The sequence below is a fragment of the Oreochromis niloticus genome, linkage group LG7 (assembly GCF_001858045.2).
Source record: "Oreochromis niloticus isolate F11D_XX linkage group LG7, O_niloticus_UMD_NMBU, whole genome shotgun sequence".
Lineage (NCBI taxonomy): Eukaryota > Metazoa > Chordata > Actinopteri > Cichliformes > Cichlidae > Oreochromis > Oreochromis niloticus.
Window position 1 is genome coordinate 40,975,342 of NC_031972.2, and position 16,827 is coordinate 40,992,168.

Consider the following 16,827-nt stretch of genomic DNA (forward strand, 5'->3'; position numbering starts at 1 on the left):
GTCTTTTTCTATGGATCAGTCATTAGTCATAGATTTCAGCCCAAATATTGAGAACTGAAAAGATAACAAGTGAGCAAGATGAAATGTCTGTGTTTGAATATTATAAGCTATGCATGCAAATATTGTTATGTGAGTATTTCATAGGTATGGCAGCTGCAGTGCATTCTCAGAGGGATTCGGGAAAAGTGTGCCCCTACATCGACACAAAGGTACTCCTTAGGTCTATTTTTTGGTCCTCAGAGTAACTGCACCTTTATAAGGATTGAAAACCTCATATAACGTAATATATGCAATATCAATTCCAATGTTTAATATGCATTAGGTGAAGGAAAAAGCCTGAATTTGACCAAATAGCAAAAAGAAATTAGACAAATTACTCTTAGATTTTAAGGTTTTACTTTTTTAACTTTTGTTTATCATAATCTGATCTTATCCTATGGTGTTACTTATTAAAGAAAAAATGTGATCCAGTATATTTGTGGTTTTACACATTTACATGATAGCACCAAAGAAGCTATCACAAAACACATCCATATGTTTCTTGTGTTAAACTCAAACTTTTTAATGAAGACATGGAGAACTTATTCATCAGATAAATCTGACATAAGTCTCCATTGAACGCAACAGAGTACACAGATGTGATACAAATATAATGTTCCATTTTTCAAAATTTTAAATCATCTTATAATCATTGTAGTGTTTTTAAGTTGGATTCAGTTTCAGCTGCTGGAATGATTTTATTAAAATCATCCAGAGTTGCTTTGCTGAATGAAAATCAGTCTATTTCTAGTGCGACTGTTACAGCGTGAAAATTCTTCTCCTGTTTATTTAAGGAGGATACAAATCATTGAACCAATGCTAAATCCACACTCCTACCAGCCTTGTTACCCCTGTGCAGGTATTGTGGTCATTCTAAAGCTAATGCCCAAAAAGACATTTAGATTTCATCTTATCATCTTTATCTGTCATTATTGGCCATACAGCTTCAGCTACCTCATAACTGATGTTGCAACTGTGTCAAACTTCTGTAGCTACTGATGCTCATGCATCCGCTCCCATGTTTTATCATCATTTTACCCTTTTAGTTATAGTCCTCGTCAGTTTTATTGTACAAAATAGCTCATTGTAGACAATGAAGGACAAACATCAGAGCACAGGTTCATCTATTCTTAGTGAAAGAGGCCTTTAAAGATATTACACTTACAAGGACGCTCTTCTCCTTCAGATTTAAATTCATTTATACTTTTCCTCTCACGCTGGTTTTGCTGAGTGAGTCCTTAAAATGAGGGTGGGGAAAAAAACCACAGAGACTGGAGCCTTTCACTATTTAGTACAAGCACCTGCTCCATCCACTCATGAGCCATGGGCTAGAGACTAAACAGAGGGAAACAGTGTGAGGGAGAAAATGAAGGGAAGATACAAGGTGAATGGAGAGACTGGAGCTCAGAGGGAGAAGAAAAACAGTTCAGTTCAGCCAGAATGGTGACTGAACAGAGGTCTGGTTCAGCTACTGGCAGCCCCTCAGGGACAATCAGACAGAGATGTGGCCTAGATCCCAGAGCTTCATGCCCACCTCCTCCTCCTTCCATTTCCTCTCGCTGTCTGTAGAGTCACTATCTAAACCTTCCATGTCCTCCTGTTTGAAGCGATGGCCAGGATATGGGATCCAGGGCTCGTTGTGTCCCTCTTCTTGCTTTCTTTCCTGTCTCCCTGCTGGCCGAGCAATGCTTCAGAGCACACAGGCTCCGGTGATGGCCTAGCCTGTCAGTCCATTACGCTATCATCGACAAAAAGGGAGTCATTGTACTTACTGTGTGCCCCAACAATAAGCGAGTTAATATGAGCCATGTATTCCCGCAGGGATTCTGATGATCATCATTTACGCTCAAGGCTGCTGCACTGTCTTCTCATCCATGCTCTCCCTTACTGTAATAGAACCCTTGGTCCTTGTTTATGGGTCAAATTGACACGTAAGTAATGAGGCTGCTGCCACATCCAGCACACAGAAGAAGCACTGAAACACAGCCTCTTCCCCATTATATATTTTTTAAATATAATATGTAGTTTTCTATTGAATACACAATACATTTACAAATGATCATGTACGGCTGAGGCTAAAAAATTTACTCAGTTAACCTATAATATGACACTGTACTCACATTAAATGTGAATCATAATCAGGCAGCTGAGGCGACTATTTAAAATAAAAATAGCCCCTAAAATAGGACTAAATGTTACTCCACCCTCTTTCTACTCACATGTAAAAATTTGTACTTTGTTGACTTGCATGTTCCTCACATTGAAGAGATTTTCATGCATTAGTATTCACATGCTTTCATATGCTACCGATGTTATTCAGGTCCTAACATCATTACAGAGGCTGAACTGGAGGCAGTGTTATCCATATACTTCATGCCTCATATCAGTGACTTCCCCCGTGATGGTGCAGGCCTCCCTTCCACGCTCCAGCCAGGCCAATTACAGAAAATATAATTAGACAAATTTGGCACTGAGTCAGTGTTCTGTTAGACATAGTGAGCAAACTATGGTTAATGCTATGAACTGAGCTGCCTTCAGCTGCTTGTAGATGATAAAGTCTGCACATGACCTCGCACATGCAAGGTCCTGAATAGCAGCACTTAAAGTACTTGGAACTATGTGAGTGCAATTTAAAATAAATAAATAGATTAAAAATGTAGGAATTAATTATTTCCAGGAGGAGAAAAACACACACATATTACTTATTTTTGGGATTATGGGTCCATTTCTGTCCTTATAGGTACAGTTCACACAACTGTGGTGCCTAGAGCCTGTTACTGGGCCTAAAGATAACTGTGTTACCTTTCTGAAGTCCAAAAAGGTATACATTCATACTATGATATCAGGAACTGATATTATAAAATAAGTATTATTTTATGCTCCCATTTTAAGGTTTTACAGTCTGTAGTTAATATTTAAAGACAAGTTTCATTCTGTTTCAGTGGAGGCCAAGTAGTACAATGGTTATTGCTATGACCTCACAACACAAAGTTTCTGAGTTGAAATCTTCCTCTGTTTGCAGGTTTTCTTTGAGTGAGCTGCCAATGGCTTGATACTCCAAAATATAATAAGATTCCTCGTCTGCTGTTTCTTCTTCTTCTGTTTCTTCTAATTCTACAACCCCAATTCCAAAACCGTCGGGACGTTGAGTAAAATATAAATAAAAAACAGAATGCAATGTTTTCCAAATTGTATAAACCCATATTTTATTCGCAATAAAACATAGAAAACATAAAATATTTAACAAAGCCATTTTAATATTTCATGAAAAATATATCATGCTGAATTTGATGGCAGCATGTCTCAAAAAAGTTAGGATAAGGCCAACAACAGGCTGGAAAAGTAAGTGGTACTTACAGCTGGAGGGATATTTTGTAACTAATTTGATTAATTGGCAGCAGGTCAGAAACATTATTCAATACAAAAGAAACATTTTATGGAGTTTCTCTGAAGTTATCTGCATATTCGTGGAACAATTCAAGGATAATGTTTGTCTTGAATATCTCATCATCTAAGTACATAATATCATTATAAGTTTCTGAGAATGTGGAAAAATGTCTTTGGGGACAAGGCTAAAAATCAGTACTGGATGACCATGATCTTTAGGCTCTGAGCTTGCACTACATTAAAACAACCATAATGCTATCATAGAAATCAGTGTTCAAAATGGATCTATAGACTGTTTCCGGCACTATTTTCCAAGGATGCTGGCAACTAGTAAACCAACATTTGAATGTTGCTGGCTTTGACAGTCAGTGCCAGAAATACTAGTCAGTTAAATGTATCATCTTTATTTTATTAACGTGTAATGTAACGGATACCATGCAGTACCTCATATCGAGGTACTATTCCTCGATGTTAAAAATGACCAAAAAAGTAGTTATACGTTGGTTTTGTCAGTATAATACACTGGTTGACTAGCTTTTGTTTCTCTCTCTCTCTGTTATATGATTAACAACTTAGACCCTACAGTTTTCCAAATGCACTTACTTCTGCCTCCAAAAGGCCAACATGGCACCAACCATAAATCTACGAAGAGACTAAAACCAAGGCTTCACAATCCTGAGTTCACAAAGTAACAGGTGATATTCTAGCAGATATGTAATCTATGGAAACAAGCAAAATCTTCACATTGCTTTAATGCTTTAATTTTGCTTTGATTTTCAAGTTCTGTCTGTTGTCTATACTCACTGGATTTTTCCCTCTGATATCTAATGTGAGTGATCATAACCTAAGGGGAACTGTCAGTGTCACGGTTCTGGGTCCGTTGGACCCAGTATTTTGAGTTTATTATGTTTTGGTTTACTTTTGCATCATGGATTATTCTTTATGGTTCTCTGGTACGGTGTTTCAGTTATCTTGGTGTTTTGGTGATGGTGATGATTATTGTTATTAGAGTTCCATGTTTCTGTTTAGGATTTGTGTTCTCATGTTTTGTGTGAGTTCAGGTTCCATGTGTCATTCTGTCTGTCTCTCAGTGTCAGGTCTGCGTCTGGGTGTAGTGTGCTGGTTTCCTGTTTTATTGTGAAAGTCTGCGTCTCATGTGAGTGTGTTCAGGTTTACCTCTTGTCTCGTCTCTTGATTACTCCCAGCTGTGTCCACCACCTGTGTGCAATCTCCTTGTGTTTCTCTGTGTATTTAAGTCATGTCTTTAGTCATTGTAGTTGCTGGTCCGTCTGTGTATCTCTGTGAATCTACCCTGCTTCATCTGTGTGTTACCTACTGTCTACCGTCATCCACCTCTGCTCGCCGTCTTTCATGTTCGTGTTCTGGTTCCTCTTGCATAGGTTAGTTGTTTCCAGTATAGTTTAGTTTGTCTCCGTTTGCCATGTTTTCCCTGTGCCGTGCATTCCAATAAACCACCTTCTCACCTTCACGCCTGCCTGCATTTGGATCCTTCCTTACCTTTTCCACACGGCTCCCCTCACTCGCCGTGACAGTCAGACTGCTTTGAGTTGATGGAAAAGCATCAGTAACTCAAATAACCACATATTACACTAAGGTATGCAGAAGAGCATAATCTGAATTCACAGCATATTGAACCATGAAATAGATGGGCTACAAGAGGCCAAAGACCACACAGGGTGCCAATCCTGTCAGCTAAGAAGAGGAAATCAAGGATACAGTTCACATGGGCTCACTGTAGATCATGTCCATCTCTGTCTCTCTTTTTTTTCATATTTTTTTTTCATCAATAATAGGCAGTCAAGGTCATAGCAACTAACTGTTGCTCCAGTTGTAATGAAAGTACCTTCAGAGAGCAGTTTCTATATTCACAACACGTTCTGTGTCATCACTGTGACTGTTGCACAAAAAGAATTCTCCAGCAGAGAATGTGCAGAATTAAACGGTAATCACTGGATAAAAAAGGGTAAATGGTTCAGTTCAATTCAATTTTATTTATATAGCGCCAAATCACAACAACAGTCGCCTCAAGGCGCTTTATATTGTAAGGCAGACCCTACAATAGAACATACAGAGAAAAAACCCAACAATCATATGACCCCCTATGAGCAAGCACTTTGGCAACAGTGGGAAGGAAAAAACTCCCTTTTAACAGGAAGAAACCTCCAGCAGAACCAGACTCAGGGAGGGGCGGGGCCATCTGCTGCGACCGGTTGGGGTGAGAGAAGGAAGACTGGATGAAAGACATGCTGTGGACGAAAGCCAGAGATTAGAACTGGTCACAGTTAACTTTAAATAACATCTCCAGAGTAGTTATGACAGCTCCATGTGTGCTGCTCTACATCAGAGTGAAACATGAGTTTGGCATTTGACATAACAAGATAGATTAAGAAAAAGAGGAAAAAAAATCTCGGCAGGAAAGGGAGATTTTTATGTGTAAATTTCCCTGAGGATAACAGGAAAGTGAGAAACGTGTGGTGTAAATTGTATGCATGTCAGATCAAAGGAAAATACTTTTCAAAGCATATTTGAATGAATCTGATTTTTAAAGTTCTGAGGTGAACTGTTGAGATTTCTCCCATTTCTAAAAGATTGCTCAAAGAAGTTTCATGCTTCGACTTTAAATATCAGGAATCTATCTTTATTAACAGCCCACACACAGGCTTTTAAGGTAGCAGTAATTAAATCACTACTTAAAAAGTCAATACTTGATCCATTTGTCTTAGCTAATTATAAACCAATTCTTAACTTTCCTTTTATTTCAGGAATTCTTGAAAAAGTAGTTGTTAAATGATTAACTGATCCTTTGCGAAGGAATAGAGGAAACAGTTTAGAGTGCAACATAGCCCAGAAACAGCACCAGTAAAAGTTCCAAATGATCTTATGTCCCCTCCCATATGGAAAAGATATATATAAATCTTAAAAAGTTTGTATCTGTCTTGTGTGAAAACAGATATAAGATCCCTTGAAAAATTATCTAAATGAAACTTGTATGTTTTGGATACTTCCTAAAACAATATATGAAAGTAATGAGAAAGTGGCCACTTTCATGAGTAAATCATATAAGCCTTATATGATTCACTATATGAAGCAAGCTAAAGCTGATGCAAGTCTTTTATAAGTTTTTCCTATTTCTTTTTCATATGGGCTGACAGTGGACAGATCCTGCTAGACCGAGATGTTATGTGCAGCACTCGATGTCACTCGCCACAATATTTTGCTGCAGAGATTAGAAAAAAAATGTTGGCAATAAAGAAACTGCACTGCAGTTGTTTGAATCATATCTATCTGATAGAAATGATCCCATCCATTGTGTGCATGTAAATGGGGAGTCTCCTACACACACAAAAGTTAGTCACAGCTTACCACAGGGTTTGATTTAAGTATTTCTTCTTCTCTCATCTCCTTCCACTCTGTGTGTTTATATGTCACTGTTTTATTTAGTCATCTGCAGTTACTGAAATTTGGCTCTCTCGCCATAGTTTTGCAACTGAACCCTATTTTTCAACATTTAACAACCACCAGATTTTCTTTAAAACTACCTGCAAGTTTTAAGCACATTATCGCACTTCTGGTGAAAACAAAATATACCTCATTAATCAACACACAGTCAAGCCCTCAATGAAATCAGCAAATGTCAATCATGCAACATGTGACCTAAATGGAGATTTAATAACCTCATTCCAGAAGTCCAGGCTGGATCAGCATCAGTTAATCCTAAACGCCACATCTGGGAGCTGGGAGAGCCCCATCCTCTATCCTCTGTTTTTCTGGGATAAACAGAATCAGAACTGAGAGATTAGAACTCTGAGCATCAACTTGTGTAAGATTAACAGTGGGGCTTATAATTTGAAATTCTTTACTTTTTGGCTTTTGTTGTTGTGTATTCTCATGGCTATTGAATACAAGCCTGATTGCCTGTTTAAGGTTCTTTTTAGTAGTTTTTTTGCTCAAGTTTGCAGCTACATTCAGCTATAGAAACATTTGTCAAATGTACACTGGCACTTATTTGTGTGTAGTGTGCTAACTATAGGTGCTTTTTAAGTCTTGAGCAAGAAGTCATTAAAAGTGCAGTTCACTTAAGAAAACAAATAAAAGCTTGTTCAGTGCTGCAAACCACTTGTCATGCGAGTATTTAGAGAAACGAATGAGCATGTGAGGTTTTGATGGTTTGTAAAGGGCAGAAGAGGATGGATGAAGAGTCACTGTACTAATTCAATGAAGGAGTGCACTGTGCTAAAGTACAATTTTTAAGTAGTTGTACTAGAGTTCTTTCCATTAATTCTCCATTTCAGAAAGAAATTTACTTTTACACTGACAGTAAAAGTTGTCAACTGGTATAACGTAGCGTTTTCAGTTGGAGAAACGTTTCGTCACTCATCCAAGTGACTTCTTCAGTCTCAGCTGACTGCAGGTTTCCCCAACCTTATAAACAGTACCTTTGCGCAATGACTGAAACTAGCACCACTGATGAACAATGGGCTGTGAGGTCAGTTTCTTGATCATTAGTATGCAAACTGCCATGACCACTGATCAACAACCATTAATCTATGGTCACTGCCATGAGTACCATTCACAGAGAGTTGGGGAATGGCTGCAATGACAGCATTGTGGCCTTAGGCCCCCTCCTCGATTCAGGGATGGTCTTTCCTGTTTCACGTAAATGGCCTCCTTGACTCCGCGTTCAAACCAGCATTATCCCTGTCCAGGATGTGTACATCCTCATCATTGAAAGAGTGTCCACTGGCCTGTAGGTGTAAATAGACTGTGTAGTCTTGGCCTGATGAGTTAACTCCTCCGTGTTGTGCCATCCGCTTCAACAGAGGTTGTTTGGTTTCCCTGATGTATAAATCAAGGGAATCCTCCTGGCACTTAACAGCGTACACTATATTACTTTGTTTGCGTCAGGGGACCTGATCCTTGGGGTGGACCAATTTTTGGCAGAGCGGGTTTTGGGGTTTAAAAGCCACAGAGACTCGGTGTTTAGAAAAAATATGTCTTAACTGTTCCGATACTCCTGACACATAACTGATCATTAAGGGTTTTTACTTAGGCAGCAGTTGTCCTTCTTCTCTCTATGGTCGCCAGGAGCTTTCTTTAGGTGTCTTCCCAGCTTTGACAAATGTCCACCTGGAATAACCAGATTTAGTCAGGGCCTTCTTGATATGACATTTATCTGCCTGCTTGGCCGCTCAGTCTGTGGAGATGGTGTTCGCTCTGTGTTGTAGTGTCCTGATGACACCCAGTTTGTGCTCTAGTAGATGATGAGTCGAACCTTAAATACTGAGCTGTATGCGCTGGTTTACGGTACACATCAGCTTTTAAATGTCCCCATAACTGATGGACATGGGTCTCAGTGAAATAATTTTCTCATGATAGTCTTTCTGGTTTTGCAAAACCGTGCACCTACCCTTGTCTGCCAGAAGGACATTAATGTTAATGTTATTGTCATTACAAAGTGATGTGAGAGCCTTCCTCTCCTCCATGCTGATGTTGGATGATAGGGGCTTTACATTGCTGAGATAGGATAAAACTTTGATCCTCAGTTGCTCTGCTTCCACATTTGCAATTTTGTGTTTCAAACTGCTGTTACGCTACAACCAGTTGAAGAGAATCAACTTTTTGGGATTTCCTTACCTGGATGATTGAGCAAGCATCAAGGCAACATCACTGCTGGGTTTAAGTAAAGAAATGAATGAATTACATTATTGAAATACACATACAAATTGTTAATAATGATAATTTCACTGAAAGCTGTTTATGTTTTATTCATGTTATTTTTCTTTATGAAGCTTTTCTATAGTGTAACAATGTAGAGTTATTAAAAATTAGAATGAGATCTGTTAATCTAAGCAGTAGCCTTTCAGCATATAATAATCTGAAATTCTGTTTGGATGTTATGAGACTGAGAAGGCTTTTCATTAAGTGAACATTATGATGTCAAAGTGAAGTTGATTATTTATAAAGACTGCACACCTTCATGATTTTATGCAGTTATATATATGTATTAAACTTTTTCATAAGTAGACTAACTATAAGAATTTGTGATGTACGTTTTGTGATTTCAGTGACCTTGACTTTAAACCTTTAAATTTTGGGTATATTTCAGTCAAATTTTGTCAAACTTTATTTATTTGGAAAAATATGGAAAAACCTTTAACTTGGACTTGCAGTCTAAGTTAAATGTACAGAGTGTAAAACCTCACTGCTAGATAGATTCAGTAGATTGCATATTTCAGTCAGCTGGAATTTGTTTTCTTACCCCTCCCAATTCAAGTACATAATTCCATCTATGGTGGCCTCTGTGTGCTTCGTATCTGGCCAGTATTTAGCCAGTGTCCATCTCAAGCAGTGTATTCAAGATCGTAGAGTAACATGCGGGCTTCCACAAACTAGCACCGCTTCTATGCATTTTTAATGGATTACTTATAAGTTAATGAGAATGCATTAGCTGATGGAAGATATATTTACATACTAATCAAAATATATTTATTAATACAACATTCTATTTTTGTATTAAAGAATCTAAAAAGATCACTTACTGTACTTTAATGACTGTTGACTCACTGCATTAGTTTGTGGTGTTACATGAACACCCAGCTCTTTATGACTGTCAGGTGATATCATTGTAATGCATCGCATACATGTCTTGGAGATAAGGCAAATTTCAAATTATTTTGAAATAACAGTTTACAGTAAATAAAGACATTTTTAACATCTTAATGTTTATTATAGTTACAAAAGGCCTTTGAAGTCCCCTGATCAAAGTTTGGAAATCACTCATTTGTTGATTTTATAGCTACAGTGGTCAACAAATGTTGTTGTCAATCAGCCTGTCAGAAAGCACCTCCTTTCCAGTTGGGAGCGCACCGGGTCTTCTCATCTGGATTTTACGCGTAGCTCGGTCTACGCCCACATTGCCCACCCCCTCTCAGCTGCAGCAGCCCGCACGCATTCAGTTGTAGGCTTTTAACGACGGACACTTGTCGTCTTCCCCGCGCACTTCAGATTGTCAAATCTCGTTTGTCTTTCCTCTTCCATGGCCGCGCGTGCTGAGATTTGCGTTCAGCAGTGCAATAGTTAATGAGTGCCGGATGCGCCCTCACTCCAGCAGACCGCTACAGTACGAAGATGGCGTCGGAGGGAGCCAGCGGAGAGCAGCCTCCCCGGTACAAACACTGGCAACCACCGTGCTGGGCAGCGTCGACACGGTAGGAAGCTTTGGGAAAAAGTGAAAGCCACACGTGTGTTTTTATCGGCGTGTCCCTTTATCAGTCACCCGGGAAAGAGGGCGAAATGTCGCGCGCATCTATTTTCGCACGGGCTCGTGAAGCAACAGCGGTGGCCAGCGCGAGCCTCGCGACAATGTCTGGGGAAAAACAAGGGCTTCGTCTCTGCTTGGGCTGATGAATAACCCATAATTACTCTCAGTAGCCTCCGTAAAAGCCAGAACAGTGTTGGTTTTCCCCCAGCAGTGAATTCTTTTGTTCTCCTCTAGCGGCTGCTTTAAAGGCAGGCATCCCTCAGTTGTAATGTAATCGTGTGCTTGATGGAAGAGAAAGCGTCGGTGGCTGTACAGGTTGATATACAGTATTACATTGCAGTAAATGAGTTAATGCGTAGAGACTTGGAGCGAGCTGTTCGCCTGGCTGCAGGAGACTTAAAACTGAGTATAGATTTATTAAAACTGTCGTTTGCTCCCCCAAAGCTCCGCCGCTAGAGGTGAAACCTTTTTCATTCCATCTTGATTTTGTCTAAATTTTTCCGCAAACGATGAACACTTGGCATGTGGAGCTAAGTGTGGTGTCAAAGTGGTTTATTTAAATTGGCAGTCCTTAGAGACCTCACAGGCTTCCATAGGTTCAGACTGTCACGGCTTAAGCTTTTTTTTTCTTTTTTTCCCCCTTCAAGCAGTCCTTTGTTATCACCAGCTGGTTTTGGGTTTCACATGTGTACAAGCACCTAGTTGTGATTTCTCTGTGCCCTTTCTCAGGTCACAGCAGCTCAGCACCCCCTCTGTGCAAATGGATCAGTCTGTAGGCCATGAAACCTTCCCGTCCTTTTGCTTGTTCCATGATATAACTGGTCTGACTGCTGTTATTGACTGGAACACTGAGGCAGGATGAGCAGTGACACTCTTTCCAGTTTGTCCTTGTTTCAACTTTGTTACACATACAGCAAGTTTAGAAAAAAAAACCCTCTTTGGATGAGAGTTTGAAGAGGTAGGCCAGTGGAAATGTGTGGAGTTGCAATAATAGAACAGCAGCCACAGTCCCTGAGGTGGGTGGGTGGTAGTGTGGGTGTTGAGGAGATGGTGGGAGAAGAGCTGCGGGGGTGAGTGGAGGGCAGAGCCAGTGAAAAGGAAGAGGAGGGGGTGCTGGCCCCGTTCACCATACACCTTTCTAAATTGGTCTTAATTTCAGTGACTCAGCTGGCATAGCTGGGAGTACTGTGTCAGCCAGCCCCCACCCCCTCTTGAGCGTGCTCAGTACTGCCTGGAAGCTGCTTTACATTTAGCGTTGAGGCGAACAGGTGCGGCGGAGACATGGGAGTCAGGCAGCCACCTCACCTCTTCATTACCAGTGCACTCTCCCTTTTCCAGGTTCCAGGGGGCTTCCGCCTCCATGGCCTCCCACTCCCCCTTTCTCACCACCAACACCAACACCAACACCATGCCTGCAGTGGTTAAATAAAGCACTTTGCTCTTTGCTTACCCCTGTCAGACTCTGTTGTTGGCCTGAGCAGGGGGAAGTTTCTCGTTTGTGAGGATTCTGAAGTGAGGGTGGTTCAGAGGTCAGTGAAAGGCACTCTGCCTGTCACCTCCCACCCATTTAATAGATATTAGTGAATCAGACAGTATGTCTAGAAACTGAATTCTTTAAATTTTTCATAAAAAAAACATGAGCACATAAACAAACCCGATTAAGTCAGAGTGAGCTACTTAACTGGGCAGTGCTGGGAAATTCTGCTTTTAAAAGAAACTTGTATCTACAGGATTGTCACTGAAAAGTACGACATTGCTTACAGACGACGGTCAAGTGTCACTGTAGAATAGTTTTGTGTTATCAGATATACACTTTTGCAATTCCTTGTGGATGTTGTTCTAACTTAGACCTTTCTTTAAATGATGTAATGACTTGAAGGAAAAGTTGATTGATGTTGGTAGCATTTCCTTTACCAAATAACGAGCACCAATCCTGTTAGCTTCCTTCTGACTGACAGCTTTAGTTGAGCTTAATGCTAACTGCTGTTTTGGAACTGTGTCTTCCACCATATAATCAGCAAACACTGTTGTGGAGATGCTGTACTGCAGGTGTGGTTGTTAATTGGAGATCTTTGCAGCTGCCATGTTCAGAATACTGTAGATTCTGGTAGGAGAGAAATGTTAACCAATGTCATCTCTTTCCTCTTTTTGCAGCAATAAAAAGAACAGACACAGACTTGAAAAGTAACTAATTATCACATTACTTCAGTTGCAAAGCTGTGGTATCACATTACCTGATACAACAAGAGATGTAACCTGAGTACTCTGACAAGTAGGTTTATAAATCCTTTCAGAAAAATGAAGCTAGCTTGAATCTTCAGTTCCTCAAAAGGTCACTTGAGGTTGACTCCAAAAGCGAATCAATCCCCACAGACTTGCGTATCAAAAGTTCCAAATTTACAATGTTAAAAACACGTTTATAGCCCAGGTATAGCCAGTTGGTGTGTGTTTAGAATCACCACTGCTAAATGGAGTCACTAAACTGGACCTCTTCACTATATTTGTGCCTTTTGAAACATTTTAATGGAATCATCTGAAAAGCAATATGGCTTGATGTGTGTCACTGACCATTTAAGATGTGTTTGTCAGTGCCTTGCTGTGGTGCAGTTTATAGATACAACTTGCTAAGCCACCTTCTAGCATTAGCTAATAATATGGTAACTTCCGGTACCAGAGAACTAACATGTTGCCAAAGTCGAGGCTTCAAAATGTGGAGTCTGAAACCAGTAGGTGATGTCACAATGGTTATAACCATCTTTTGCATACAGTCTGTGGTTTCAGCATCAGTGTCTGACTACTTGTTTTGTTAGAATCCAATAATGCTATTAATTAAAGAAATATGCAAAATATTCTTTTAACTGTGGCAGGATTGTCCCTCATCTTTAAATCTTACCTTTGTTGTCTGGCAGAATTGTTGCGTAACAGCAGCCTAAGAGTGGCCAGTGGTGTTTATGGGGGATATGCCGCCATGTTGGACGAGTGCCATTAACATGAGTGGCTGTAATGTCGCTGCTGAAGCTTCTTCCTGGCAACAAAATTGCTGTGCTTTGATATGGGGGGGTTCAAATGACCATGTAAACAAGTTGGAGAAGTCATCAGAAAAGATTAAACGTTATATTTTTACAACCTATTAAGCGGGTCATTTCACTCAAATTACAGTACAAAAATACCTCTTCTCATGTTTTCCTTTGGAGGTATTCAGTCATTAAAGAAACTTCAGTCAAGCAAACTTACACAGGTTGGAGCCTTACACAGTCAAAAATAATAAGAAAATTCTCATTTTGCTCCAGAGGTAAATGAGAAAATAAGTGTACTAGTAATTGTGATTCTCCCAGTTTGGCGGCATTTCCATGTTGCATGCATGGAATGCCTGTCACGTCATATAGTTTTGTGCTTGCAGGACAAAGCAGGATTTTGCCGGCAGAGCACAGTTGAGGAGCGTTCAGAACGAGCAGTTCCCTTCCCTTGTGGCTCCAAGTGAAATGACACAGGCCTTATTAAGTGGACTGGGGCTAACAGGCAACAAGCCTATGAATGCTGGCAAGGCTGCTCATGCCCTTGGTGCATGGCTCACGGCTCATGGAACAAATTAGAGTTTGCTTCTTCCCTCACCTGATCACTGTGCACACATGCCAGACTAACACTGACACCCCCCACCCCCCCAACTCTACTGCTTTCACCTCACACCACCCACAACCCAAGGTCTTGTGACAGGAGGACACCAGCTAAGGGTGGACATCGATCAAGGCCCCCTGACTCATCCAATTTTTTTGAGTGGTGAAAACACTGCCGGGAAAAGGGGAACTTGAGGATCGATTGGAAGCCTTGATGCGAATGAATCAATCCCACAGAATCTCATCTGCTTTTATTTCCAGTCTTCAGAATAAAAACATACTTTGACTAAACTGAAACATGTGATTGACACACTACTTTTCAGCTTCTTGTTCTGAGAAGAGAAAGCCTCTTCTCACCAATACGGGCCTATCTAAAAGCTTTCAAAGAGAAGAGCGTTCATTCATAAGACAACATTAGCTCATTTGTCAGTTGTTTGAGCTTGAACTTTCCCTATTATAAACAATGCCATTAGAAGACACACAGAGGTAGTATGTTACAGAAATCTCTGATTCTGATGTTCAGTCATATTCCTTGTGAGAGTGCTCTGTAGACATGTGCTAGACTTTGATGAAATGAAGAAATGTTGGCAGAGGTTTTGAAGGAGGATAATAAATCAGGTTTAAATGGCCGTCTGACAACTGACACCTCAAGAAAGAGCAGGCAGCAATCAGTCTGATGTAGCTGAAACACTCTTGCTATTCTCATTCGTTAGTTGCAGTGACAAATAGCCTAGTGAAAAGCGTCTATATTTTGCAACTGGTTGCGGTGCTTTTTAGCAGTTGGTTAAAAGAGGCCAACAAGGTATTTAGAATTTCTTCTGTCTGTTATCTTCCTGGGAAGTTACATCATTGTATTTATTTAGCTGTCCGGCTAAAAATGCCGCTCATTTTTCTCACATTGGTTTGACTTGAAAAGAGGACAGTAACTGTAAAGGTTTCTTAACAAGACATTTTGACACTTTGCTTTGAAATGCTGTCAGATCTGTTGGGTTATTCAGGGACGTGACCAGAGAGTAAAGTAGAAGTAAAACCAACAATGCAATATTAAAAGTGTTTTCCCGTGCATTGAAGCCCCAAACATTGCTGTCAACAGAGCTACATGTGAGAGCTCACAGTTGCTCCCTAATATGAAGTCTGATTATAGTCATGTGCAAGCAAAGCACCCCACACAAACCAAATGAATGTTTTTTTTTACTGTAGTGAGAACACATCTTAAGCAGTATTTCCTGCTGTGTGCTACATGTGACAAAGGGCAATCTTGGTCAGTGTGCTGACTTGATTCTCCCAAAATTCTGTGGAGTTCACTTCAGATGTTCATCACACATGATGAAGCACAAGTAAAATCACAATCAGTGTACTTTGTTAATCCCAGAGGAAGTTATGTAAAGAAAAAAAAAATACTATTAGCAAAATGTATTAGGATTAAAAAGGACTTTGTTGGCACAATGATCTCTTCAGCAGCATTATCAATCCTGTAAATTTTGTAAAATCCAAAAATAAAGTTCTGATTTTCTTAAATATTTCTTTTATCTTTGTAGCATAAATAACATGATTCAACATCAGGCAAAGCAAGAAGGTCAGAGAACAAGTGGACTAATTCAAAAAGAGAGCAGAGGCAGTACATAGCAATTTTAGAAGTTGACCGGAAAAGGCTTGAGGGAAGCATGAAGTGCTCTGGTTGCTCACAATTACAGCCATCTCCACCCATTGGCCCTGCAGTTACTACTGACCAAATAGGTGCTTAATGACCTACCCAAATGTAATCAGACCTTAATGGCTTGGAGATAAGATGGCTAGCCTGAGTTTAGAACTGCACTTAATGAGACCAGTTGGAGACTCGGCGCAAGTAGAACATTAGTTACATAGGCTAAAAAAAGGCGTTGCCATTGGCTGCTAAAGGTAAAATATCCATCAAGGTCTAAACTTTTCTTGTCCCAGGTTGTAAACACGTTAATAGACGTTGATAGAGATGAGCAGGATCTATTCTCAACCTTGTCCAACACTGGAGCATCTGCACTTTATGATGAGATGGTTACTACGTTGAATGTTTACTTTGTGCCACAAATTAAAATTGCCTTTGGACACCAAGTTTTCTACAGACTTTGAAGGAACCAAAGGAAACAGTGCAACAATTTGTAATGAGATTATGTCACACTACCAGAGACTGAATTTGGTATTAATGTTAATAACCAAAACAAAGATGCAGTAGTAAGAAACTTGCACCTAGTGGGGATGGAAAGGAGAAATCCAATAAAGTGTGTTACAGATATTAACATAGAAACCTGTTTGCAAAGAACTCAATTGCACAGTTGGAGGACAAACATGTAGAAAATGCAATAGGGAAAAAATATTTGGGTCTATGCGTTTGCCATTGGACCAAACGAGGGTCACCATTACGCGGGGGATTATACTTCCGCTTTCGCAAGTGCACTAGAGTCCACTTGGGTCCCGGTAACGTAAATTTTGTTGTCAAACGGTTAGCACAAGGGTGCGCGTGGATTTCTC

General features: G+C 40.0%; 1 protein-coding gene across 1 annotated transcript in view; it reads left to right on the plus strand.

Annotated features, from left to right (window-relative positions):
• Positions 1-10,575: 10,575 nt before the first annotated feature.
• cttnbp2 (cortactin binding protein 2) overlaps positions 10,576-16,827 on the plus strand; it is an 83,447-nt gene continuing 77,195 nt past the window's right edge. The window contains 2 exon segments of the mRNA XM_013273803.2: positions 10,576-10,606; positions 10,609-10,655. Of these exon segments, the coding sequence (XP_013129257.2) occupies positions 10,576-10,606; positions 10,609-10,655 (78 nt within the window).